General features: G+C 37.4%; 1 protein-coding gene across 2 annotated transcripts in view; it reads right to left on the bottom strand.

Annotated features, from left to right (window-relative positions):
* Positions 1-26,916, bottom strand: part of RAD50 (RAD50 double strand break repair protein) — a 132,855-nt gene that overhangs the window by 17,846 nt on the left and 88,093 nt on the right. For both annotated transcript variants that reach the window (XM_059417537.1, XM_059417536.1), the window contains exons 14-23: positions 25,557-25,732; positions 24,000-24,237; positions 21,544-21,733; positions 20,787-20,913; positions 20,182-20,375; positions 18,287-18,397; positions 17,370-17,462; positions 17,183-17,296; positions 9,785-9,912; positions 7,692-7,916 (exon numbers count right to left, since the gene is read on the bottom strand). In XM_059417537.1, coding sequence (XP_059273520.1) covers positions 7,692-7,916; positions 9,785-9,912; positions 17,183-17,296; positions 17,370-17,462; positions 18,287-18,397; positions 20,182-20,375; positions 20,787-20,913; positions 21,544-21,733; positions 24,000-24,237; positions 25,557-25,732 — 1,596 coding nt within the window. The remainder of the gene's footprint in view (positions 1-7,691; positions 7,917-9,784; positions 9,913-17,182; positions 17,297-17,369; positions 17,463-18,286; positions 18,398-20,181; positions 20,376-20,786; positions 20,914-21,543; positions 21,734-23,999; positions 24,238-25,556; positions 25,733-26,916) is intronic.

Raw genomic sequence — 26,916 nt, 5'->3', positions numbered from 1 at the left:
AATTCAGAAAGAAGGCCAGTCAACTCCATATGCGAAACAAATCCCGAGTCCATCCACTTCTCTCCATTTCCACTGCTACCTCCCTAGTCAAGTCCATCACCATTTCTTGGATTTTGAAAACAGCTTCCCATCTCCTTGTTTCTACCTTTGCCCCTCTGCAATCCATTCTCCAAACAGGAACCAGTGCAGTTTCTTCAAACCATGAATCAGATTATATCACTTCCTTGCTTCAAACCCTTGGGACTTTCTATCAAACACAGAATAGTATTGAACTATTTACCAAGGCCACAAGGGCACCTACATACTCCGGAACCATTTGTTTCTGACCTCATTCTCTTGCTCGCTATATTCTAGCTATGCTACCCTTCTTAGTCCTTGAACCCCTTCTGTTCGAATTGGTCTTAGGGCCTATGCATCGCTGGTCTATCCACCAGGAAGGCTTGCATCTCTGCTTTCTGTGAGTATGTTGCTCCCTCTCAACAATCAGGTCTCAGCATAAATGGCACATTCTCAGAGAAGATCCTGACTTAGAAAAAAGCTTAAAGTAGCCCCTCAATTACCCCATCACCAAAGTTAATTTTCCCTGGATAATCCTAGACAGCCTTCTTAACCTTTTTGATAAATACTTGACCTTTACAAGGTAGATGCAAGAATTCAATTAGATTATGGGTAACAAACAGTAAGTATTCAATCAATATTAATGTCTTCTCTGTACAGCTCCCACTCTTTAAAATTGTCTCAAAGAATGAGTAAATAGAAACAGAAACCTACATTTTCTTATTAGTAAAGTTAAGTTCCTTAGAACTAGTAAAGAATAGAGAGTTTGGGGCACCTGGGTGGCTCAGTGTTAAAGCCTCTGCCTTCAGTTCAGGTCATGGTCCCAGGGTCCTGGGATAGAGCCCCGCATCGGGCTCTCTGTTCAGCAGGGAGCCTGCTTTCCCCTCTCTCTCTCTGACTGCCTCTCTGCCTACTTGTGATCTCTGTCTGTCAAATAAATAAATAAAATATTTTGAAAAAAAAAATAGTTTAAGAATTTATATTAAAGAATGGAACATGAAAAAGAAAGCTGGACTAAATGGCCTCTGAATTTCCCTTACAACTTTGACTCAACGGTGACTACAATAGACTTTAAAAAAAAAAAAAAAAGCTTTCCAGGGCACCTGGGTGGCTTAGTTGTTAGGCTTCTGCCTTTGGCTCAGGTCATGATCCCAGGGTCCTGGGAATGAGCCGCACATTGGGCTCCCTGCTCAGCAGGAAGCCTGCTTCTCCGTCTCCCACTCTCCCTGCTTGTGTTCCCTCTCTTGCTGTGTCTCTGATAAATAAATAAATAAATAAATAAATAAATAAAAAGATTTCCATTTTATAGAAAAGGAACTGAATCCCAGGGCATTTGAACAATTTGCTAGCTGTCAACAGTGATATTTGAATTCAAATACTCTCCAGAGAAAATACTTTTAACTGCACATTATGGATTTTTGAGGCTTCAAAAAGTAGAACTTACCAACTTTTACAAAAACATTTCCCACTTTGTAAGAATTCATTTTTCATAACAACCAATGTAAGTTATTCTACTCTATACATTAAGTTTTTAATGACAGACTCCCTTTTGGAGGGAGTCTTAGTAAGGCAATAAACTTGCCTTACTAGAAGTGGGTCTCCTATTCCTTAGTGCTTAAAAAAGTTTGCTAGTTTATTGGGTACACAACATCTATTAATGAAGAACTAAAAAATAAAGCCTCCTGAAGGCATCTATGAGATAGCTGGAAGGACTAAAAAGAATTATGAAAGGCAAAAAGGGGAGGAAAGAAAGACAATATCTGTACGTATAGTCTACTGGGTAAGGATTTTTTTTTTTAAGATTTTATTTATTTATTTGACAGAGAGAGGTCACAAGTAGGCAGAGAGGCAGGCAGAGAGAGAGGAGGAAAAAGGCTCCCCGCTGAGCAGAGAGCCCAATGCGGGACTCGATTCCAGGACCCTGAGATCATGACCTGAGCCGAAGGCAGCAGCTTAACCCACTGAACCACCCAGGCGCCCATAGGTAAGGATTTTTTAATAATGTCTTGCTAATGTTGTTTCAAAACCTTAAATTTCAACACTTTAAACCGCTGGGTCTAGAAACTTTGTGGGTTTCAACATTCACAAAGGTTAAAAAAATAAGAGTTTCTTACTTGGTGCATGCATAGATTTCCATGAGCCAGGAAGCTGTATAATGTTAACTTATTCACTCACTAAGAAACAGGATAGAAGATGTATCCATGGAATAACCCCCTAACAGTCATTCTGGAACTCTAGCTTAATCCAAAATCTTAGCAGTATTAATTAAAAAAAAATAACTAACATAATGGGCTCATTCAGTTTTCAGAGTAAATGAATCCAACTTGTCTTAAAATATGAGCTTTCCCAAACTTGTATATTCCAAAGTTATGACTAGGTGATTCTGGGGCCACCTTTATTTTTATCATAAACTAAAATAATCCTCATAGTGAAAGCAGGGTCCTCCTGTCTTCCTGAGCCCTGTGATCTGAATGCCACTGTTTAAGGCTGGTCGGTTGAGTACGTACTTCCTGACCAGAAAACAACTTAAAAGAGAACCTGTCTATGAGGAGGACATTTTCCTTTTCAGAAAACAAAAACAAACAAACAAAACCTCAGGTAACTGATAAATCTCCTGCCACAAACGCCTAGGAACATGATAAAGATTTTTAACAAAAATTATTTTACATGCACAGTTGCATTTGTAAGAAATAAAAGAAAATCCCTATGTGATGGATATAAAAGACTAAAAACCAGCACAGTCAGTGTGTGATCTGATACTGCAGCTAAATTTGGTTATTATTTTCATAAACTTAAGATTGGGTACTATCAACCAGGACAGAACATGAGGCATAGGACCCAAGTGAGGCACAGAGTTAGAACTGACACAAAGGCTGAGACTCTTTAAGAGCTGTATCATCGGGGCACCTGGGTGGCTCAGTGGGTTAAGCTGCTGCCTTCGGCTCAGGTCATGATCTCAGGGTCCTGGGATCGAGTCCCGCATCGGGCTCTCTGCTCAGCAGGAGCCTGCTTCCCTCTCTCTCTCTCTGCCTGCCTCTCCATCTACTTGTGATTTCTCTCTGTCAAATAAACAAACAAAACCTTTAAAAAAATAAAAAATAAATTAAAAAAAAAAAAAAGAGCTGTATCATCAACCTTCAATGAAAAAATGGAAAAGTAGTAAGTTGAATATTCAAACTCCTGGGCAAATAACTTAAATGGATGGGTTTAAGGTTCAGTGTTTTATTACTGGTATACTTCAGACTGAACTGAAAAATTAACATAAAAACTGGACCCAGGGCAGTCTATCCCTGGAGCTCCTAGCAGATCAGTATCAAAACTGTTATGTGGAAGGACATTCACACAAAAAGGTTACAAAAGAGTCTCACAGAAAAACAAAAAAAGCACCAGGAAAGATAAAGTTACAATTAAGCGTTGCATAAAACAAAAAATAATTCAATAGGGATTAGAATTAGCACAAACAATAGCAAGAAATAGACTCCTGTGAAATAAAAAAATGGTAACATAAGAACATAAAATATGAATATTTGAATACAGACATAAAAGAAATTGAAATCCTAAGGACAAAATAGGAAAAAACAATTTATGAAAAAAGAAAAAATAGAACTTACAGAAATGAGAAGTTAAAAAACAAAAAAAAAGGCAACTGTTAATAGGTAGGATGAACAGCAGCTAAAGACCTGGAAAATATTTATGAGGAAGCCAATGAGTTTATTACCAGTACGTGCATGCCTATGGAGGAAGGAATGAAAAGGTTTATTTATGTCTGATGAGAAATGAAGGGAGAAGAATAAAGAGAATTGAGGAAAAGATAATTTAAGAGAATTTCCTAATAGTGATGAAAGCTATCAATCCTCAGATCAATGAACAGTACCTGAACAAAAGAACTGAAAACAGACCTATCTCTAGACGTACCCACAAAAAATGCAGAATGATGAAGATAAAGAAAAATCTTAGGAGAACCAGAAAACAAAGGTATATTACTCTAAAGGAATAATTAGAATGATTTTTCAGCAGCAACAGGAGTCAGGAGAAAATGGACTATTTTCAAAGTGCTTAAAGGAAAAAAAAAAACCCTCTCGATCTAGAACTCTTGTGCCTAGCTAAACTACAAGATTGAGAGCAAAGACTTTTCTATGACTGAAAGAGACTTCACTAATAATTCTACACTAAAAAAATTAGTAAGGGCTGCAACTTGGGAGCAGGGAAGGGAAACAAAACCTAAGGAAACAAAGAGTATGATTTTTAAAAAATTGGTTAACAGGAGGGTTTATCCAAATAAGCACCAAGGATGAAACCAGTGTGCAATTATTACTAATTTGAGATGGTATAAAAACACTGAGAAACTAAAATACTAGACAACAGAAACACAGCAGACAAGCTTATTTGTATTCAGGAAGAAGATCAAACAATTTACAGTAGAACCATGATTTTAAAACTTTGATGTTCATCAGAATCACCAAGTTTTTTTTTTTAAATTTTTAAAAGATTACTTATTTATTTATTTGACAGAGATCACAAGTAGGCAGAAAGGCAAGCAGAGAAAGAGAGAGGAAGAAGCAGGCTCCCCGCCAAGCAGAGAGCCCGATGCGGGGCTCCATCCCAGGACCCTGAGACTATGACCCAAGCCGAAGGCAGAGGCCTTAAACCATTGAGCCACCCAGGCACCCCCACCAAGAAGTTTTGTTAGAACACTGCCTGCTGAGCCTTGTCCCTCAACATTTCTGATCCAACAGTCTGAAGTGGAGGCTAAGAATTTGCATTTCAAACAAGTTACAAGGTGATGCTGCTAATGTTGCTCCAGGACCTCTTTAAGAATCAACACATTTGATTTTAAGTCAAATACACTAACTAAAAATTTAAAGTGGGTGTGGGGAGTGAGGGGGGTGGTAATCTGAGTGGCTCAGTTGATTAAGTGGCCAACTCTTGATTTTAGCTCAGGTCATGGTCTCAGGGTTGTGAGACTGAGCCCCATGTCTGGCTCTAAGTCTGGCAAGCCTGCTTGAGGTTCCCTCCCCCTCCCTCTCCCCACCCCTCCCTTACTCTCTCTCTCAACAAAAACAGCAAAAAAAGGGTAAATAACCAAATAACTAAAGGAAACTAGATCATTTATAACCCAAAAAAGGGGAAGAAGAATAAACAACAATAAATCAACCCCAGAGAAGGCAGGTAAGTTGAGAAAAAGGAAACAGAACTAAATATAATTCTATTATCAACTAAAATGAATTAAAAGGGCAGTTTTGTTTTTTTTTTTTTTTTAAAGATTCTGTTTATTTATTTGACATACAGAGATCACAAGTAGGCAGAGAGGCAGGCAGAGACAGAGAGAGGGGGAGTAGAGAGCCTGATGTGGCACTCGATCCCAGGGTCCTGGGATCATGACCTGAGCTGAAGGCAGAGGCTTTAACCCACTGAGCCACTCAGGTGCCCTAAAAGGGCAATTTAAAAAATCAAAGATGATCAGACTGAATAAAAAACAAAATTCTGCTTTGTTTAATATATCATAAGATTGTAATAATTAAGAACAGTCTCAGAAATGGCAGAGTTAGACGAAGTGACTAGTGACACAGAACAGAAAATCTAGAACCAACTTGTACAAAAAGGGAATTCTGATATATAACAGAAATAACACTGCAGATCATTAAGAAAAGGATTAGCTACTCAAAAACGACAGCCAGGATGGCTGGTTATCCAGGGAAAAATGAAACTGGATTTCCACCTCACAATGTATGTAGAATTCAATTTAGGATTTACGATTAAATACTTGTATGTAATTAAATGTAAAAAGCAAAGCTAAAACTTTTAGAAGAAAAAACAGCAGTAGAGGGGCGCCTGGGTGGCTCAGTCGGTTAAGCATCTGCCTTTAGCTCAGGTCATGATCCCCGGGTCCTGGGATTGAGCCCTGCATAGGGCTCCCTGCTCCGAGGGAAGCCTGCATCTCCCTCTCCTGCTCCCCCTGCTTGTGTTCCCTCTCACTGTGTCTCTCTCTGTCAAGTAAATGAAACCTTAAAAAAACCAAACAAATGGCAGTAGAAAAGGATTTCTTAAGACACAAAAAGCTAATTAAACAAGATTTGTCAATTCAACTACCTGAAAATCACATCTGTTCAATAAAAGACTAACAAAGTGGAAAGATAAACATAAAATGCTTGAGAAGATACTTATAATACATGTAACTAAAAAAGAATTAGGATGCAGAAGAGATAAAGAACACAGGCAGATCAGTACCACCACCAAGACATTAAAAATGGATGAAAGACACCAATGCTTCAAGGAAGAAAAACAAGATTAAATATGAAAAGATGTTTATAGCATCATTAAAAATCAGGGGACTACCGATGAAGACTATACTACTGTACACCCACCAGATTCACAAAATTTAAGAATATGAGGAATCTGAAAGGCAGGGTTGGGGGTAGTGGGGGTAGGAAGGGGAAAAAAAAAATGAAAAGATGGGATTGGCAGGGAGACAAACCATAAGAAACTCTTAATCTCAGGAAACAAACTGAGGGTTGCTGGGAGGTCAGGGGGTAGGGATAGGGTGGCTGGGTTATGGACATGGGGAGGGTATGTACTATGGTAAGTGCTGTGAATTATGTAAGACTGATGATTCACAGACCCGTACCCCCGGGGCAAATAATACATCACATGTTAATTAAAAAAAAAAAAGAGAGAGAGAGAGAAACTGACAAAATCAGTATCAGAGGATACATGAAGAAAAAATCTTTACATTCTGCTAGCAGTGCAGATTAGTAAGACCACCTTGGAAGACAATTTAACATTACTTTGTAAAATTGAGTGCAAAAGGTTTTACTTATACATACAACCTAGAGAATCTCTTACACCTTTGCTCCAGAAGACCTCACAAGAATATTCCTAGCAGCAAAGATATTAGTAAAGACCATATACCATGTAGTATGGTATATTCCCATGACAGAATTCTGTACATCAGTGAAAATTAATGAACTAAAGTGCTAAGCAACATGAGTATATAAAAACAAAACAAGAAAGGCAATTCCTAGGAGAGTACACAGAATAGTGTTTTTAAGAGCTCAAAAAATAGGGACGCTTGGGTGGCTCAGTCGGTTGAGCCGCTGCCTTCAGCTCGGGTGATGATCCCAGGATCCTGGGATCGAGTCCCATGTGGGGTTCCTTGCTCAGCAGGGAGCCTGCTTCTCTCTCTGCTTCTGCCTGCTTGTGCTTTCTCTCTCTCTCTGACAAATAAATACATAAAATCTTAAAAAAAAAAAAAAAAAAAGCTCAAAAAATAAAACAAAACCCTACATATGATTTTTTCCCCCAAAGCATAGAAAGCAAAAATCTGTGTCAGTGATTATAGGGAGTAGGGGATGACAGAAAGCGGAGATAAGGAGGAAAAGCATCTAAGTGGATCCCAGTTAGTGACAATGGAAGAGTTCTTGGAATGGCTATGCAGGGTGGTATCAAGAGTACGCCTTAAGATTAAGATGCTGTAAAACTTAACTTCATAACTTAAGTAAGCATACATGTGTGTTTTCCCATTCTTTAATATGTATTAACTATATTTAAAGAGTAAAAAAAAAAAAGAGGAAAATATTACTAAAATATGCTAGTTGATATTGCAGTGGGAACCAAATCCCCAGTCCAGTACTTACTGATCAAGGGTCTTATAATAAATGTCCAGATCCTTGTTCACGAGCTCTGTTGTTCTCATAACAATCAGCATTTCCCTGTACTTTTCTTCTGCATCCCGATATTGAGGTTCTCGAAGTTCTCTCTTAAAATGAATAATTTCTTCCTCATAACCTTTCTGTCGCCCTACTGCCAAATCGTGATTTCTTTTTATATTGTCTATTTTTTCTTCCAACTTCTGATGTTCACTATAAAAGGTAAACATGACAATTAAGGACCATTTTTAGCTTTTAGCAGCCTGATGTGGAAAAGCCCGATCTCTCTAGATATGTAAGTCTCTCCTTGCTTTTTATTTAAGGCTTTAGTACTAAAGAAAAAATTCTTAAATCTCTGAAGCGTCCAGGTTTCTGAACAGCTGAGTTCTGTGTCTTGAACAAGGAACTCTCATAACACATCAACACTGAGCAAGGTCCTCACTTTTAGACACTAACTTAAAAAAAGTACTCCTGGTGACTAGATTACAATTTCACAAAATTCTGTTTGTGAACGGAGAATGCACAATTACCAACGCTAAGACGTTACTGAGTAATAGATGTCATCATCCTGTTCATACTACATCAAAGACGAAATACAATTTCATCTCAAACTATTAGTTTCTGTGGTAATACTCAGTAAAGGTTTGTACTCTATGAGAACAAAATTTCACTTGCACAAGTGCAAGCCTAAAAAAAAGTAAAATACCCAAACTTTTCTTGTAACTAGCAAGATAATACAGATTTGTGTGCATTAAAAATCTTATTCCTTTAACAATTACTTATTAAGGACCTTCTTACTAAGTACTGCTCCCCAGTTTATGGACATCCTTATAGAACTGGCCATATTATCTGTTTTATTGACACTTCTGTTACATTCTAGTTGAAAAGAGATTTGAAAAAGAACAGTTGTACTTAGTAGTCTGAATGAATATTAAAAAAAAATCACTGTTATGTGCCAAACATAGAAGAAATTTAAAAAATATCTGGTTTTAGTCTTCAGTAGCAAAGAATAAGTTGTTTCAACTGTAACTGTCTTCTAAAAGCTTCACTCTTTCAACTTCCCCCTGAGAGCTCTAACATTTCAATGTCAAAGAGCTGAGGCTTAGGAGCTAGAATATTTGTCTAGCTTTTGTCATAAATTCCTGTGGATTTTTTTCTCAAGCTCAAAATGTTCTAATGCTTTAGAAATGAGAATAAAGATGAAGATTATATCTTCAGTTATAAAGTCTGTTATAAAATCAGTTATAAAGTCTGATTTCTTCAATATATGAAAGATTTTAAACAGCTAAACAAAGAGTACTTACAATAACATAAGATTAAACCATTTGTTAGGTTTTATCAAGTAAATTAAAATTTCATTAAAATACCATTTAGAAAAACTTACACATTCTTTGATTCAGATTTAAAGTCAAGAAAACAAATGAAAATCGTAAGGGAGGGCTGAATAAATGGCCTGTATTTAGCTAAGATAGTTAAGAAATCTGTTTGGCTCTAGTGCCTTAGCATCAACCAGTTCCTTAGATAATTCCTAAGGCAACTCTAAGGCACACAAGGCATGAACAACATCATTTCTGCTGTAGCAGGAAGGTAGCAACTAAAGAAGTATCAATAAAAGATGAAAGAAGTAACAGAGTAATCATTAAAAACAAAAAACAAGCAGCTCTGGCTGGCATGCAATTACAACTGGAACTATCTAGAATGGGTCTCCAATGACAAATCACTTTGGCAATAAGTCCACTGGCAGTATTAGACACTGTATAAGCTGTGACCCAGGCATGGACCACAGACCATATGTGCTCTTTACACTTGATACCATCATCTTGTGAAGTAAGCTAACAGAAATCTGGGACTCTGCATATTTAAACCTGCCAAACAGGTTTGTAGGACTACAAATTCTGTATTACTTCTTCAGTAATTCAATTGTAAAGCCATGACATATGGTTGTATAAAAATTCTGTCCACCTTCCTATAAGTCTCAAGGGACATATATGATAAAATTCTCTTTTAAAAAATATGTATTGAGTATTCTTCACATTTCAATAAAAAGGACCTTTATTTAAAGACTCCTTTTAAAAACATACTTCTTCATTTGTAAAACCTGCATTTGACCCATTTCCTTCAAATGCTGTTTTCTTTCTTCTTCAACTTCTTTTAGTTCCTCATTTCTTTTTCTTAAAGTAAGGTTATCCTGTAGCCATCTCTCTTGTATCTAAATAATATCAAATTGGTTAACAAAAATAATCAGGTTACCAACATGTGATTCATAATACACAATTGCTGACAGTACTAACTCTGCCTTCACTTAGAATCAGGTTAAACTCAAACAAAAGAGGGAGAAGCAGGAGTGAGGGGATCTTGAGACTTAGAATAATATGGACAGCCCACAAATACACAAAACAGATATTTAAATGATGAATAGAAGAATATAACTATGTTTTAATATATTTTTTAAGATTTTATTTATTTACTTGACAGATCACAAGTAGGCAGAGAGACAGGCAGAGAGAGAGGGGTGGGAAGCAGGCTCCCCACTGAGCGGAGAGTCCGATGCTGGACTCAACCCCAGGACCCTGAGATCATGACCTGAGCTGAAGGCAGAAGCTTAATGCACTGAGCCACCCAGGTGCCCCATCATGTTTTAATATTTTATACCTATACCCCATTGGGATCATTTTGCATGGGAACCCCACAATAAAGCTTACTGATGTAAAAGATCACAAAAGGGAAATATACTATCAAAGTCTCACCTCACTTTTTTTTCCTAGTTGTGTTTATCTCTTAACATATGCTAAGGCTGAGATTACTGTTAGGCATGTCAAATAACATCTTTACCTTCAGGTTGACAAGTGACAGTCACAAGGCAGTCAGAAGTTTCACAAAGATGGTACCTATCTGCATACCTGATGGCACTTTCCCAGTTGAAAATACAAGAAGTTGCCTAGTTCTGAGTAGTTCTAGCCTTAAAAAGAGACCCATCATGCAACAGCAGCAACACCAACAGAATTATTTCGGTAACCTTCCTGGTGATTATGAACTATGTTGTCAAGAGCCAAACAGGAAATAGTTTATAAGTTGACTATTTGGAATGCAGGGAAAAAAACTGCCTGCAGAACTAGATTTGACTCATAAAAGTCTTAATATACAAAACTCATCCCAAGTTCAGAGTCCAGACTTCTCAAAGGGGAGACTAGGACCATCCTGCATTAACCCTTCCAACTGAAATAAACACAGTGTTATGGGAAGTGGGAGGGAGGGGCAAGTATTTGGTAGAATCTTCTTGCCAACAGTAATTGCACAGGAATTACTAAGGTGTAAGGATTTGGGAGGTGGGCCAGGAGGGAAGCCAAGGACTTCTGTAACATGCTTAACCTTGCAATCTATGAATCACTATTCTGAGGTGGGCTTTTTTTAAACTGTCATTAAGGTCACCTTTAGTTTTCCTGCAAATAGTAATACAAATCCATACACATCTATTAAGGGCATTATTATAGGCAGTTAAGTAACTAAAACGATATGATTGTAAATATCCCTTTGTTGCCAGGCAACCTCACGTACCACTGCAGTTGCTGTGACTCTCAAAAATTCGTCCCTAAGAGACTACACTTGGACTTATTAGGAACAGAAAACTAATAAGAGTTTCTTTCTTTTTTCTTTTAGGTCAGCTTCTAGTTGCTCTCAGTGATCATTTTGAAAGACTGTATACAGCACAGTAGTTAAACAGCACAAGTTTTTAAGTTAGGTACATTTGGCTCAAAACTCAGCATTACAGCTGATGATTTGATGACTTTGAGCAAATGAGCTTAAATTCTGAGCCTCAGTTTACTTAACATGTGTAACCTGGTGGTAATAATACCACTTGTCATATAATGCTGATGTTAAGATTAAATGAATGAACATGTATGTAAAATAATCAGCACAGTGCCTAGGCTCAGTAATTGATAGTGAAATGCTTTTTGGGTCAAATCTATCCTTGTACTTTAAGCAGTGAGTATTCAGTCTACAAAATATAAAGTATCAGAGAAAGAAGAAAGAAAGCCAGATACAGTTAAAATATAACAGAATTGTTTCTCTGTATGTAATATTAGCAGTGTGGCAATGCTGGGTCAAGTTCTACTTCTGTTACTACTTTTGTGACCTCAGGCAAGGCAGGTCACCTCCAGTTCCTTTCATCTAAAATATGAGGGAGGCAGATTATTCAACTTCCAAATTTCTTATTCTGTGGACTGAATTTCATAGAGCATGAGCATGTAAATAAAGTACTGTTAGGCTCAAAATATAAACCCCAGTTATTTAGCCCTGATGACAGTTAATGTACGAAGTGGGGTACCTAAAGCAGGCCTAAAAATTAGCTGCATTCTAGGTAACTGTAATGGAGCAGCACACTGAATTGACTGCAGTTCAAGTTCTACCAAGTCTGGCTGGGGAAAATGCCATTAATTACAGAGAATGGCCTGAAAGTTCTGCAGTGCTTTAGGTCAGTGACCGATACATTAGAACCCCTGGGAACTTTAACAAGGCATAGTTGCTTCTGCCCGTGCCCCAGAGATTGGCCTATAATGGAGACATAGACATGTATGTTTTTAATAACCCAGGTGCTTTTTTTTTTTAAATTGAGATGTGGGGTGCCTGGGTGGCTCAGTGGGTTAAAGCCTCTGCCTTTGGCTCAGGTTGTGATTGCAGGGTCCTGGGATTGAGCCCCCATCAGGCTCTCTGCTCAGCAGGTAGCCTGTTTCCTTCTCTCTGCCTGCCTCTCTGCCTACCTGTGATATCTATCAAATAAATAAAATCTTAAAAAAAAAATTGAGATGTAATTGATATATCATAAAGTTCACCATTTTAAAGTGTGTAAATCAGAGGTTAGTATACACACATGTCGTGCAACCATGACCACTAATTCCAGAACATTTATTACCCCCAAAAGAAACCAAGTACACATTACCAGTCAATGTATTTCCTTTTTCTCTCTTTCCCCTAACCCCTGGTAACACTAATTTGCTTTTTGTCCCTTTGGATGTTCACATTTCATATAAAAAGAATCACATAATATGTGGTCATTTGTGATTAGATTCTTTCATCATGTAGCATAAGGTTTATTCATGCTGTAGCATATATCACCATTTCACTCCTTTTCATGGCTGTATAATATTCCCTCCTAGGATGTGACGGTTAATGTTACATGTCAACTTGGATGGGCCATAGTATGCTCAGACATTTGGTTGAACATTATTCTGAGTGTATATTGGAAGGTATTTCTGAATAAAATTAACATCTGAGTTGGGAGACTAAAACGGGCTGTCCTCCCTAACGTGGGTGAGCCTCATATCAATTAACAACAACCTGAATAGAACAAAAACACCAAGTAAGAGGTACCCGCTCCTGTCTGAATGTATGAACTGAAAGAGTGGTCTTTTCCTGCCCTTGGACTTGAACTGAAACCTTGGCTCTTAGACCCTGACATTCAGCCTAGAAATATACCATCAGATCCCCTGAGTCTCCACCTTGCCAACTACAGATCTGGGGAATGTTCAGCCTCCACAATCATGTGAGCCAATTCCTTATAATAAACTTTATAAAAATTTGTGTACACGTATATATCCTGTTGGGTTCTGCTGCTCTAGAGAACCTAATACATACGGACATACCCCACTGATCCATTCATCGGTTGATGACCATCTGGGTTGTTTCCATATTTTAACTAATGTTAACAATGCTGCTATGAATACTCTTGTACAAGTTTTTATGTGAACATGTTAAAATTCTTCTTGGTTGTACACCTAGGAGTGGTAAACCCAGGTGATTCTGATGGGTGCCTTCTAACTAACCTTTGCTCCCTAGAACACTCCAACATTTATTTTAGGCTTCAATCACACAGTATGCTAAAGAACATCATTAATGGAAGATTAGAAAAGATGCTGAAACACACTGTGGGGGAAAAATAAAAAAGGAAGGAAGACCAAAAAAAAAAAAAAAGAAAGAAAAAAAGCCTCAAGAGGTTTGTTAAAGACCTGGCATTATTAATCTACACAGTGTCCTCCTTTCCATAAATGTTTCCAGGAAACATTTATCCAGAGGGGGGAAAAAAAAAATTTGTTTTTAAAATGGGAACTGGATTCCTTTTAGCTCTGAAACAATGTAAATCTTAACTAATTGTGACTTGTGACTTCCTATCCTATTCTATTCCCATCCTATCCTATTCCTATCCTCATGTGACTACTAGAATCTTTAGCAAGCATATCACATTTCATGGGCTACACTTTATATACTTCTCTCCTTGTTTTACTTTCTTGTCCTCATTTCTACATTGATTCATTTTTCCACTAAATTAAAATGTTATTTGGCATTGCTCAACGTATATAATTTATTAAGTCATCTAGAACAAAGCAGATTACAAGTCAACTAATAGAATCAGATCCACGAAGTTTAGACCATCAACTTGAAAAGGGTCACAGGTGGGTAAATCTTAATAATCTCTGTATACATTTATACATGGAGAGACACTACTGATTTGTAGACTGTGATTTTCCTTTAATTTTTTAAAACAATTTAAAATTTCTTTTATTTATTTATTTGACAGAGAGAGAGAGAGAGCAGAGAGCCCAATATGGGGCTCAGTCCCAGGACCCTGGGATCATGACCTGAGCTGAAGGCAGAGGCTTTAACCCACTGAGCAACCCAGGTGCCCCGGAGACTGTGATTTTTAAGCTGACAACCAATATATAAGTGAGGAATAACTAAGTATCTCATTACACATGCCATCATAAATTTATAGTTACTTACCATTCATTAGATGGCAGAGATTTTTTTTTAAAGATTTTATTTTTGAGGGGCACCTGGCTGGCTCAGTTGGTGGAACATGTAACTCTTTTTTTTTTTTTTTTAAAGATTTTATTTATTTATTTGTAAGAGAGAGAGAGTGAGAGCGAGCACAGGCAGACAGAGTGGAAGGCAGAGTCAGAGGGAGAAGCAGGCTCCCTGCGGAGCAAGGAGCCCGATGTGGGACTCGATCCCAGGACGCTGGGATCATGACCTGAGCTGAAGGCAGCTGCTTAACCAACTGAGCCACCCAGGCATCCCGGAACATGTAACTCTTGATCTAGGGACTATGAGTTTGAGCTCCATGTTGGGTGTAGAGATTACTTAAAAATAAATAAAAAGTTGGGTGCCTGGGTAGCACAGTAGGTTAAGCATCCAATTCATGATTTCCGCTCAAACATGACCTCAGGGTGGTGAGATTGAGTCCGGTAGTGGGCTCTGTGCTTTCCGTGGAGTCTGCTTGAGATCCTCTCTCCCTCTGACCTTCCCACTGATGTGTTCTCTCTCTCTCTCTCTCACATAAATAAATCTTAAAAAAAATAAAACATTTTTAAAAATTAAAAAAAAATTTTTTTGAGGTATCTACACCCATCATGGGACTTGAACCTACCACCCTGAGCTCAGGACCTGCATGCTCCACCAAATGACCCAGCCAGGCACATCTAGATGGCAGAAATTTACTTTTGACTAATATTTATGTATTTGAAACCTGGCGCTATGGTCAGGTGCCCTGCAGACAGCTGATATGGCTAATCTTCAAACAGATTTTAAACCAGCATTTATAACTAAATGATTAAAGCGTTCACATAGCAAATTTTGTTAATACAACAGGAATACAGAAATGGTGTAAAGACATTAACTATCATGCTTACAAAAGGAATGCTGAAAATAATTTCTCAGTGATTTATACTGGCAGAAATTAATTTCCTTAGTAGGGAAAATGATATAGCAATCAACTGATAAAATAACTGGAAATATATAGATATTTTACTTACAACTTCTGGGATTATTTTACCACTATCCTTGTTCTGTGTGATTTTTATCTCACATTAAGGAAGAAAAGAAAGTGAGAAAAAATAGAGATCTATATGTAGGATATTCATTGCCACCATCTACAGCAAGAAAAAAGTGATCAATTTCTGGCACACCCACAAAGCAGAGTATTTCAGGATCATTAAAAACAATATAGTGGGGGTGCCTGGGTGGCTCACTAAGTTAAGCACCTGCCTTTGGCTCAGGTCATGATCCCAGGTCCTGGAACTGAGCCCTGCATCGGGCTCCCTGCTCAGTGAAAAGCTGCTTCTCCCTCCCCCTTTCGTGCTCCCCCTGCTTGTGCTATTTCTCTGGCAAATAAATAATCTTTAAAAAGTCATGAGCTCTTGGGGCGCCTGGGTGGCTCAGTGGGTTAAGCCGCTGCCTTCGGCTCAGGTCATGATCTCAGGGTCCTGGGATCGAGTCCCACATCAGGCTCTCTGCTCAGCAGGGGGCCTGCTTCCCTTCCTCTCTCTCTGTGATCTCTTCCCTTCCTCTCTCCTACTGTGATCTCTCTGTCAAATAAATAAATAAAATCTTTAAAAAAAAAAAAAAAAGTCATGAGCTCTTAATGTAAATATACAAAATTATTAAAAAAAAAAAAAAAAAAAAAGAGGGGCGCCTGGGTGGCTCAGAGGATTGAGCCTCTGCCTTCTGCTCGGTTTATGATCTCAGGGTCCTGGGATCGAGTTCCGCATCGGGCTCTCTGCTCAGCGTGCAGCCTGCTTCCCTTTCAATCTTTCTGCCTACTTGTGATCTGTCTCTGTCAAATACATAAATAAAATGTTTGAAAAAAGAATGTGGTAGATCTGTGAGCTGACTTGATATATAAGATCAAACTGCATTAAGTGAAAAAAGCAAGGTGCAGAATATGAATGGTATGATCTCATACATTTAAGTAAATACACATATACACAAAATATATTACTGATCTCTCTACCTGCTGATAAGAGTAAGAAATTTAAGATTTATTTGACAGAGAGAAACAGCAAGAGGGGGAACACAAGCAGGGGAAGGAGAAAAGGGAGAAGCAGGTCTTCCACTAAGCAGGACCCTACGATCAAGACCTGAGCCGAAGCCAGACACTTAATGACTGAACCTCCCAGGCGCCCCAAGAAACTTCTTTGAAAACAAACAAAAAACTGTTAACGTAATGACATCTAGGAGTGAGCTGAGACAAGGCAGAAAGGAAGGGAGAATTTTAATTTAAACTTTTTATGTTTAAATATTTATATTTAAAATCAGCTTTGGGGCACCTGGGTGGCTCAGTCAGTTAAGCGTCTGACTCTTGGTTTTGGCTCAGGTCATGATCTCATGAGCATGAGTTCAAGCCCTGCACTGGGCTCCATGCTGGACATGGAGCCTACTTAAGATTCTCCCCCCTCACCCCAGTTCCTCCTCCAGCCTGCTCACACTCTCTCTAAACTAAGCAAATAAATAAAAACTTCTATGTTTAAACTTTTAATAAAATAGGAAAAAAGGAAGAAAAGATTATGTTATTAGAATTGCTTTTCTCTACTGTATGTATTTCTACTTAATGGAGCTATTGAAAACAAAAGTAGAAATTAAAACATAAAGAGAAGAATGTTATTGGTCTAAGTGATATCATAAGCAACTAGCAAAAAAAGACCTACCTTCTGTGTATCAATATCTTGTCTCATGATTCCCATGTCTTTATTTATATTTTCTTTGTGTTTCTCATATTCATTTAGTTGAGCTACTACTTTATTAAGTTCATTTTCTTTTTGCTACAAAAAAGAAAATTCTTTAAGCACAAGAAATAAAAGTATAAACAAATAATAATTTTAAGTTTTAAATTACCTTCTTATAGTCATCTTTCCCATCTTGAATATAATTCTCAATGTCTTTCATATAACCATGAATATTTTTAACCTTTTCTTTGATATCATTCATCTGTGGAAAAATATTTTAGTATTTATTTAATTCGTATGTTTATACACTGGTTGGGACCAGGGCATATCAGAAGGTTTATTGCCAAGGAAAAATACATATTCAGGTTAAAAAAAACTTAATAGGCAAGCACAGTGGGACAGTGGCTTGGAAGCTGGAGCTTTGGGTTCCACTTTCTACCACCGTCAAAATTTTATAATCTGAGACAATTCCCTTTATCATCTATGGGATTGGATTAAATAGTCTCTCTTCAAAACTTCTATTTTAGATTAAGAAGCAAAATAATTTGAATCTTTATTCTTTTTAAATTAATTTTTAAATTAACATGATATATTATTTGTTTCAGGGGCATAGGTCTGTGATTCATCAGTCTTATACAATTCACAGTGCTCATCATAGCACAGTGTCTACCACTCAGTCACCCCACCCCTCCCAGTCCCTCCATTCCAGCAACCCTCAGTTTGCTTCCTGAGGTTAAGAGTCTCTTATGGTTTGTCTCTCTCTCTCTGTTTCTTCTGGTTTCATCTTTCCCTCTCTTCCCCTATGATCCTCTGCCATGTTTCTCAAATTCCATTTATCAGTGAGATCATATGATAACTGTCTTTCTCTGATTGAGGTATCCTGCTCAGCATAATACTCTCTAGTTCCATCCACATTGTTGCAATTAGCCTAACAAGAATTTTTAATGTCGATTATGTCACAAATCTGAAAATACTATTTACCTTACCATGTTTTTAATTTCGTATGAAATGCTACTGTCCAACATGTTCTCTGAACATTAAGTTTAATATATGTATTCGATAATAAAAATATAAATGAAATCTTACTTTATCCTGGGCTATTTTGTTACTTTTATTTTTTTTGTTGATTATTTCTTCTTTCTCCTGCTGGAATTTCTCCATTGTTGTTTCCAAAGGGCTTAACTGCTCTTTAGCATCCTAAAAATACAAAACATAGTGTCTTATATTGAATTATCTTATTTCAGGTGTCAGACTTTACAGTCGTAACAAAAGCACTTTCTATGTGTCAGGCTTGAAAGATAAACTCATCTGCTTTTTCCAACAATCCTATGAAGAGCCCTACCATTATTTTCATTCCATATTTCAGATCCGTAAACAGGCACAGAATGATTTGTTTGGGGTCACAAAAGTAAATGAAGGATCCAGTATCCATATCCTGTCCAATTCCAGAGTCTTTCTTGTAATGACTATGCTATACTGCTTCACCACTAATCTGATTCCTAATCCAGGCATGTGCTCCCAAGCATATGAGCAGGTGGCTTCAGGTATAAGTTTTTAATAGTTTGTAGGGGCACATGTCAGCTCTGTGTGACCAAAGAAGAGATTCAGTTCAGGTCTCTCTTTTACAGATGGAAATATGACTATACAGGACACTTATGTCCTTAAACTTAGTTTGCTAAGAGCTAAGTAGATATTTTATGGTATAAAAACATATTGGTACATTGATGTTGGTATGTCCACTCCTATTTGGGAAGGAAAGGAACTTTAGAGTGACCAACTATTTTACTAATCAGGAGTCTACATTGTTCAGCCTTGTAACAGCTCTATAGCATACTTATCACTGTAGAAAACAATGATACTCAAGCTAAGATAATGAATATCTAATGAACCCATAAAAGAAGAAACAATCCCTTAGCATTACTTTAGGTGTATTTTTTGTATTTTATCATATTGAGAAGAGGTACAGTGTGGTAGGAAGTCAAATGTAACAGACATTGAAGAGCCACCTGAAAATAAACCCTGCCTCCTACTAGCTGCATGACCTTGGCTAAGACATGAAGCATCTGTAAGTCTCAATCTCTTCTTTATAAAAAGGGGACTAAGCCATATACCTCAACAAGGTTACTGAGACGCTGAACTGTTTAATTTCAAAGGGCTTTATAAAGAGTAAAAAAATTAAACAAATGTAAGATGTTACTATTTTCCTATCATACTCTAAGCCTCTGATAATTTGTAATTTGAAAATACTTCTGAAACATTTATAGTAATTAATAACAGACTCAGTAATATATTTAGTACTCACTGAATGTTTACAATTATGAAAAGCTGGGTAAGATTGTTATTTCTAAAACTGTTCAAAAATTTGATTTGGTCTTAGATGTGATTAATCTAGATGAGGGATGATGAATGGTTTCCATTCCATGCAGTAACTCAAAGCCTGCTCACTATAGTGGGAAGGATTCTGAGATTACACCTGGAATCAACAGAAAAAGCGCTATGACCGAGAGGCAGTATCTGCCATGGATACAGGATTGGTAGGTAAGACAAATATCCCATACATACAGGACTCCGTATGTGTAGTTAACTAGCCACCTGACCAGCCCCAGTAATAGGAAGTTCAATAATTAACCAAGCAGCCAATTCTTCCTTATTATAGCCAAAATCTTCCCTGACACCTTTACCTATTAGTACAAGTTTTGTCAACAAAGGAGCCACAGAAAGAATTATACTATTTTTTATTTTTATCCTCCCAGTAATCATAGTTTTAGTCACTACACCAATAAAGAGCATTTCACATATTTGAACTAACTTAAAAAAAAGATATGTGGGGCACACCTGGCTGGCTCAGTCAGTAGACCATGAGACAACTGATCTCAGGGTTGTGAGTTCAAGCCCATGTTCGGCATAGAGCCCATTTAATTTAAAAAAAAAAAAAAAAAAAAGAAAGAAAGAAAAAAATAGTTTTGTATGAATTTTCTTACCTTTATCTCTCTGAATAAAGATTGAACTTCAGTGGATAATTCCACAGTCTGCTCCTCTAGTTGCTGACGACGTTGTAAATTAGTAGATATATGAAGTTTCTCTGATTTAAGTTCATTTGTTGTACTTTTAAGGTGTTGGATCTGTTCCTGCTGGTCCTGTATAAGCTTACGATTCAATTCCATCTTACTGGAAACTACACAAAAACATACACAGTGACTAAAGTAAGGATACAGAAAATACTACAAGCAGCTAGCTTCCATTTTTAGAGTTCATGGAATTCACAAAGGCTCAGCTTCCAGGGGTCTCACCCACTGCAAGAAAAGTGCTATGGAACCCCTTTCTGGCCACCCATGGGTGAGGACCACAGGGTAAGTAAGACTAAGAAAAGAGTAGAACTCATCACATATCCATCATTCAAAACCTCCCATCATTCTAAATCTGTTGTGCAAAGCAAGGAAACAAGTGAGGCTTTGAGAAAAGAGAATGAATATAGGGTGAACTGCAAAAAAGACAGTTCCTTGTCCACATAACATACAAAATTTGTGATAAAAAGCATAAGGATGTTGAGGTCTTTATGGGTATATGAAGAAACAGACTGTATTACCTGTATCTAATTTGTGTTGCTTTTCTTGTTTTTCCTGGTTTACTTGTTGAACAGTTCTATCCAAGTCTAGTCCTTGCAGCTTAGCTGCTTGTTGTGCAATTTTCCTTTCAACATCTTTAAGTTCCATCTTAAGAATAAAACAAAGTTATTTCCTTTAACAAACTTATTACATTATCATTATTCAGTATCTTTAAAAACTGTGTTTTAGGGGTGCCTGGGCGGCTCAGTGGGTTAAGCCTCAGCCTTCAGTGCAGGTCATGACCTCAGGGTCCTGGGATCAAGCCCCGCATCGGGCTCTCTGCTCAGCAGGGAGCCTGCTTCCCCCTCTCTCTTTGCCTGCCTCTCTGCCTACTTGTGCTCTCTGTCAAATAAATAAATAAAATCTTTTTTAAAAAACCAAAAAACCCCAAAAACCTGTATTTTAAAATCTGAATTTGTAACTGATTTCTTATTAAATTTTAATAAGGTTTAATAGGATAAAATGAATTTTAATAATTTAAATATATAAACAAAAGGAAACCAACTAAATATGAAAACAAACAGGACATTTCTTAATTCTCATGTTTATGAATAAAGAATCCAAACCCAGGAATGTAAACTAAGCCGTACTCCCATCAGAGTATCTGCAGTTCAGGACAGGGAACTCAAAACTCAACCTATACCTGAATACTATCTGTTTGTTTTTACCACTCTCACATTTCACATTCAAACCCCTAAGAAACAAGTTTTATCTGGCCTTCCACTACAATAAATTTACCTGGAGCCTCTCCATAATTGTAACATCTGTCAGGCAGACTTTAGCACTTTCTTCTTCAGGCATTATTGTGCCCAAGAGTGTATCCTGTTCCTCTATGTCATTCTTTAAGCGCTGAATGTCTCTATTGACATTCTGCAGTTTGTTTCTTAATTCCGGTATTTCCTTCTCCTTCAAATCAATTATGCTTTGCCTGAACAGAGAACACACAATTAAAAATTGGCTAATGTTTTCTTATCATAAAATGGAGGTTATGCATTTTTGGCAAAAATATAATAAGAAGTGACTGTATCCTCAGGGCATCATATCAGTGGACACATGACATCATTATACTTTATTACTGGAGATGTTAATCTTTTTCATACTTGGTTAAGATGGTGTCAGCCAGTTTTACCCACTATAAATTTACTATTTTTGTCTTTGTAATTAATAACGATCTTACAAGAAATATATTGGGACTATGTCAATATCTTGCTTCTCCTCAAACTTTTGCCCACTGATTTCAGTATCCAATGGCAGATCCTGCTCACAACAATTACAACAGTCTCCCTGAAGCCACGAAGATCCCCAGGGTATATACTCCAAGACGCCCAGTAGATGCCTGAAATCATGGATAGTACCAAACCTTATATATACACCTTTTTTCCCTAGTCACATCTGTGATAGAATTTATAAATAAGGTACGGACATTAATAATACTAATAATTAAACAAATATAACAATAAACTGTAATAAAATAAAAAATATACTGTAAAAAAAAGTTAAGTGAAAATGGTCTCTCTCAAGATATCTTACTGTACAGGGGCACGTGAGTGGCTTAGTTGGTGCAGTGTCTGACTGGTGATTTCGGCTCAGGTCATGATCTCATGAGTCATGGGATCGAACCCCAAGTCAGGGTCTGCACCAGTGGAAGTCTGTCTGAGATTCTCTCCCTCTGCCCCTCCCCTCCTTCAAGTGTGTGCTCTCTCTCAAATAAATAAAAATTTAAAAAATCTTATTGTACTGAACCCTCACTCCCTAAGACGATTATATGATAAAATGCCTGTGTGATGATATATATGATAAAATGCCTGTGTGATGATATGAGCAATTTCAGTAGTCTTTCCATTAATGTTTTTCTGTTTTAGGGCCAAACCCAGGATCCCACATGGCAACTAGACGTTATTTCTCCTTAGGTTCCTACAGCCTTCAAAAGTTCTTCAGTCTTTGTCTTTCATGATCTTGACACTTTTGATCAGTATAGTCAGTTAATTTACAGAAAATCTCTCAGTTTGGCAAACATTACAGTAATAGAGCTGCACTTTCCCTCTCCACTGTTTCTGTTACCTGAGGTCAGCTGTGGTTCAAAAGCAGATGATCCTCCTGACCTGTCATTATGTTAACAGTAGCCCAACTTGAAGTTACAAGGTCTATATCATTCTCCTCACTTCATATCATCACACAGGCATTTTATCATGAAGTGTTAACTGAGCAGAACCAACTTCCCTACATTTCACAATCTCCTCCTATTATGTTCTCAAAATCTTATTCTCATTCCATAGTCCACTGGTTTCTCTCCTCTTAACTAATATACCTGTCTGAACCAATTAAGAACTTTATTAAGCCCAGCTTTCTAAATATTCAATTCTGAGAGCTTGTCTCCTTAGACCATCAGCTCCTTAAAGATTATGTCATACTGGTCTCTGTGACCAGTTTTATGATCTACATTGTGGGAAACCCCAAGGCATCATCACATACTTTCTGACTTGATTTATAAATAGGCCATTATTTGAATTTCTTGAATAACTGAGGGAAAATGAACAATAGATATCATGATGATTCATTCTTTTTGAAAGAAGACATAAAAATATAGTTTAAAATTTGTCTGTTGGGGGAAGTTTTCAGTACTTTAATTCTCCTGCTGAATTTAGAAAGTGAGAGATCAGCAAACAGTTCTCAATCTGTCAAAATTTCTGCCTTCAAGCCAGGACTCAGTAATTCTCACACACACACACACACACACACACACACACACACACACACCACACAAAAAGAAAATAGTAAAGATTATAATAACTGCCCTGTGACTAGTTTAAGAAGTTTGTTTACTTTTAAATAATTTTTTAAAAAGACTTTTATTTACTTAGAGAGCAAAAACATAAGCAGTGGAAAGGGTCAGAAGAAGAAGGAAGAGCAGATTCCTTGCTGAGCGGGGAGTCTGACATTGGGACTCCATGTCAGGACCCTGAGATCAGGACCTGAGTCAAAGGCAGACACCTAACTGACTGAGTCATAGAGGCACCTCAATAATTGCTTTGTCTTATAATTAACACAAGATGGGGCACACTGGCTCAGAGTCTTGACTTGAACTTTTATTCATTCAATCTGTTACTGAACACCTATCCTATGCCAGGGACTGGATGGGCATCTTCTATAAGTGCTGCTATTCATGTACAGTAATAGTAAATCCCTATTCTCACCTCATGGGGACAAGTCCCAGCATTTCGTCACGCCGCTTTTCTTTTTTCTTTAGTTCTGATTCTGTTGACTTCAGTTTATCTGGAGCAAGCCGCAGCTTAGACTGCAAATCACTGATGACTTCCTGTAATTCAGCTTCTGTCTGAAAAACCCTCTGACAGACAGGGCAACATGACTGGTTTTCATCTGTTAGCTGAGTAATGAACTGGGAGTAAACTGCTGTGGCTCCAGCCAGCATGGCTGTTTTAAGAAAATAAATATATTACCAATGAGAAGAATATAAAATAGAGTTTTGTTATTATGGTTCTATTCTTTTTCATATATACAGGATCATTCTTCATTTATAGACATATTAGGAAAAAAATAAAAATCCTCTCATATTTATATTCTTTTTTGAATGGGCACAATACATTCAGATTTGTATTAATTACTTTCTGGTAACACACAAAAAGAGTAACAAAATTTTGGAGTATACTGTGTACCAGAAATTGTTCTAAGTGCTTTATACCTATTAATCTCATTTAGTCTTAACACCATACTTGGTAGGTAATTATGTCAGATGAATCTGAAGTAAAGGAATCATTTGATAATTTGTCCAAAGTCACAAAACCATTTAAGTAGAACCGGGACTGAAACTTGACCCCATTGGCGCCAGAAACAAATTTTTAAATCTCCCATCCTTTTTTTTTTTTTTTAATTTTTTAATTTATTTTCAGCGTTAACAGTATTCATTGTTTTTGCATCACCCAATGCTCCATGCAATATGTGCCCTCCCTAGTACCCACCACCTTGTTTGCCCAACCTCCTACCCCCAGCCCCTTCAAGACCCTCAGGTTGTTTTTCAGAGTCCATAGTCTTTCATGGTTCACCTCCCCTTCCAATTTCCCTCAACTCCTTTCTCCTAACTCCCCTTGTCCTCCATGCTATTTGTTATGCTCCACAAATAAGTGAAACCATATGATAATTGACTCTCTCTGCTTGACTTATTTCACTCAGCATAATCTCTTCCAGTCCCATCCATGTTGCTACAAAAGTTGGGTATTTCATCCTTTCTGATGGAGGCATAATACTCCATAGTGTATATGGACGACATCTTCCTTATCCACTTGTCCGTTGAAGGGCATCTTGGTTCTTTCCACAGTTTGGCGACCGAGGCCATTGCTGCTATGAACATTGGGGTACAGATGGCCCTTCTTTTCACTACATCTGTATCTTTGGAGTAAATAGCCAGTAGTGCAATTGCAGGGTCATAGGGAAGCTCTATTTTTAATTTCTTGAGGAATCTCCACACCGTTCTCCAAAGTGGCTGCACCAACTTGCATTCCCACCAACAGTGTAAGAGGATTCCCCTTTCTCCACATCCTCTCCAACACATGTTGTTTCCTGTCTTGCTAATTTTGGCCATTCTAACTGGTGTAAGGTGGTATCTCAATGTGGTTTTAATTTGAATCTCCCTGATGGCTAGTGATGATGAACATTTTTTTCCCATCCTTAATAGCTACCAGTGAGTAAAAATTCAAGTGTCAAAGCACCTTAATAATATAAAGAAGGTAACTTACCTCGCTGTTTTGAGGATTTTTCAATTTCTTCTTTAAGCCTTTCTAAATCACTTTCAAAATCCTGGCTACCACAAACATCAAACAGCTTGTCTTCATAACTGGACAACCGTTCTTCTTTCTTTTTTAGTTCATTATTTACATGATTTTTATTTTGCTCAGATGAAGCTAGTTCTTTGCTAAAATAAGAACGAATACAGATTACAATTTTACAACATGAGAAATGAAGTTTGAAAAATCGGAGTAGGTAAATACAAATTCTGCCAAGAAATATTACAAAGGTTTGCTGTAACTAAGTATTTTTTTTAAGAAGTCAAGGCAACAGTCCTCTTCTGCCTGAACTCCACCCTGGACACTGATCACTTTCCAAACCTGTTCATGGGCCTGCACCCAGACTTATGTGTATAGGCAAAACTGTGTGATTCCTTGGGGTTCATGGTCTTTAGAGCTCAGATGAGGAGGCTCAGCGAATATGTTTGCAGGAGAATGAGAGAAAAGAACATTCTTCTGATTCCCTTTGGACCCTTTCAGTATCACTTCACTTCTGTAAGAACTTCTTTATCCCTTCCTTGTTGTTGTCATCTACTTACATCATCATCCATTCTCTCTCATTCATCAAAGACTTTGCTCACTAATACAATTCATCTCAACTTCAACTCTTAAATATCATGCTAGCCAACCGTCATACCAACATAGATTAGGGTTTACAGGTTATAATTCACTGGGCAAGTCATGTAATCAATATAATGGATTGTATTCATAATCTTAAAAAAATGAAACAGAATAAAATACACTGCAACAGACTGAGCATTGTTTGGACACATACTCTTTTGAGAAACTTCTTTCAGATGAATGTGTATGAGTGCATGTGTGTGATGTGTGATGTGCATGTGTGCTACATTTTGATACTTCCCATTTTGAGTCACAGTAAAAATAAGACAAAAAGAAGTAACTAATATAGATGATGCTTTGACCATCCTAGCCATGGAGCCATGTTCATCAACATCATTATCTTAACACCCAGCACTGCTGACCCCTCACTGAAGATCTATTTACTCAAGGTCTTAAGAAGTCCTCCAGTCTGGCTCTCTCCCCAGCTCCCTGAATTCCCTTCACTTGTTCCTCTTCCTTTGCTTACCAACAGTAACTACTGCTGTTTCCCAGGCATCTGACTATAACCTTTTCTCTTCTCTTCACATAACCCTTTTAAGGTGATATGGCCTATACAAATGACTCCAAAGCAAAAACTTAGAAAGCAAAAACTTCCAAACTCTTGAACATCAAACTCTAATATTATATTCCCTAAGACCCATTTCCATAAAAAAACAAATTAAACATGGCCAAAGCAAAATCCACTATCTTC

The sequence above is a fragment of the Mustela nigripes genome, chromosome 12, assembly GCF_022355385.1.
Source record: "Mustela nigripes isolate SB6536 chromosome 12, MUSNIG.SB6536, whole genome shotgun sequence".
NCBI classification, from domain to species: domain Eukaryota; kingdom Metazoa; phylum Chordata; class Mammalia; order Carnivora; family Mustelidae; genus Mustela; species Mustela nigripes.
This window is presented reverse-complemented; position numbering and strand designations above follow the sequence as displayed.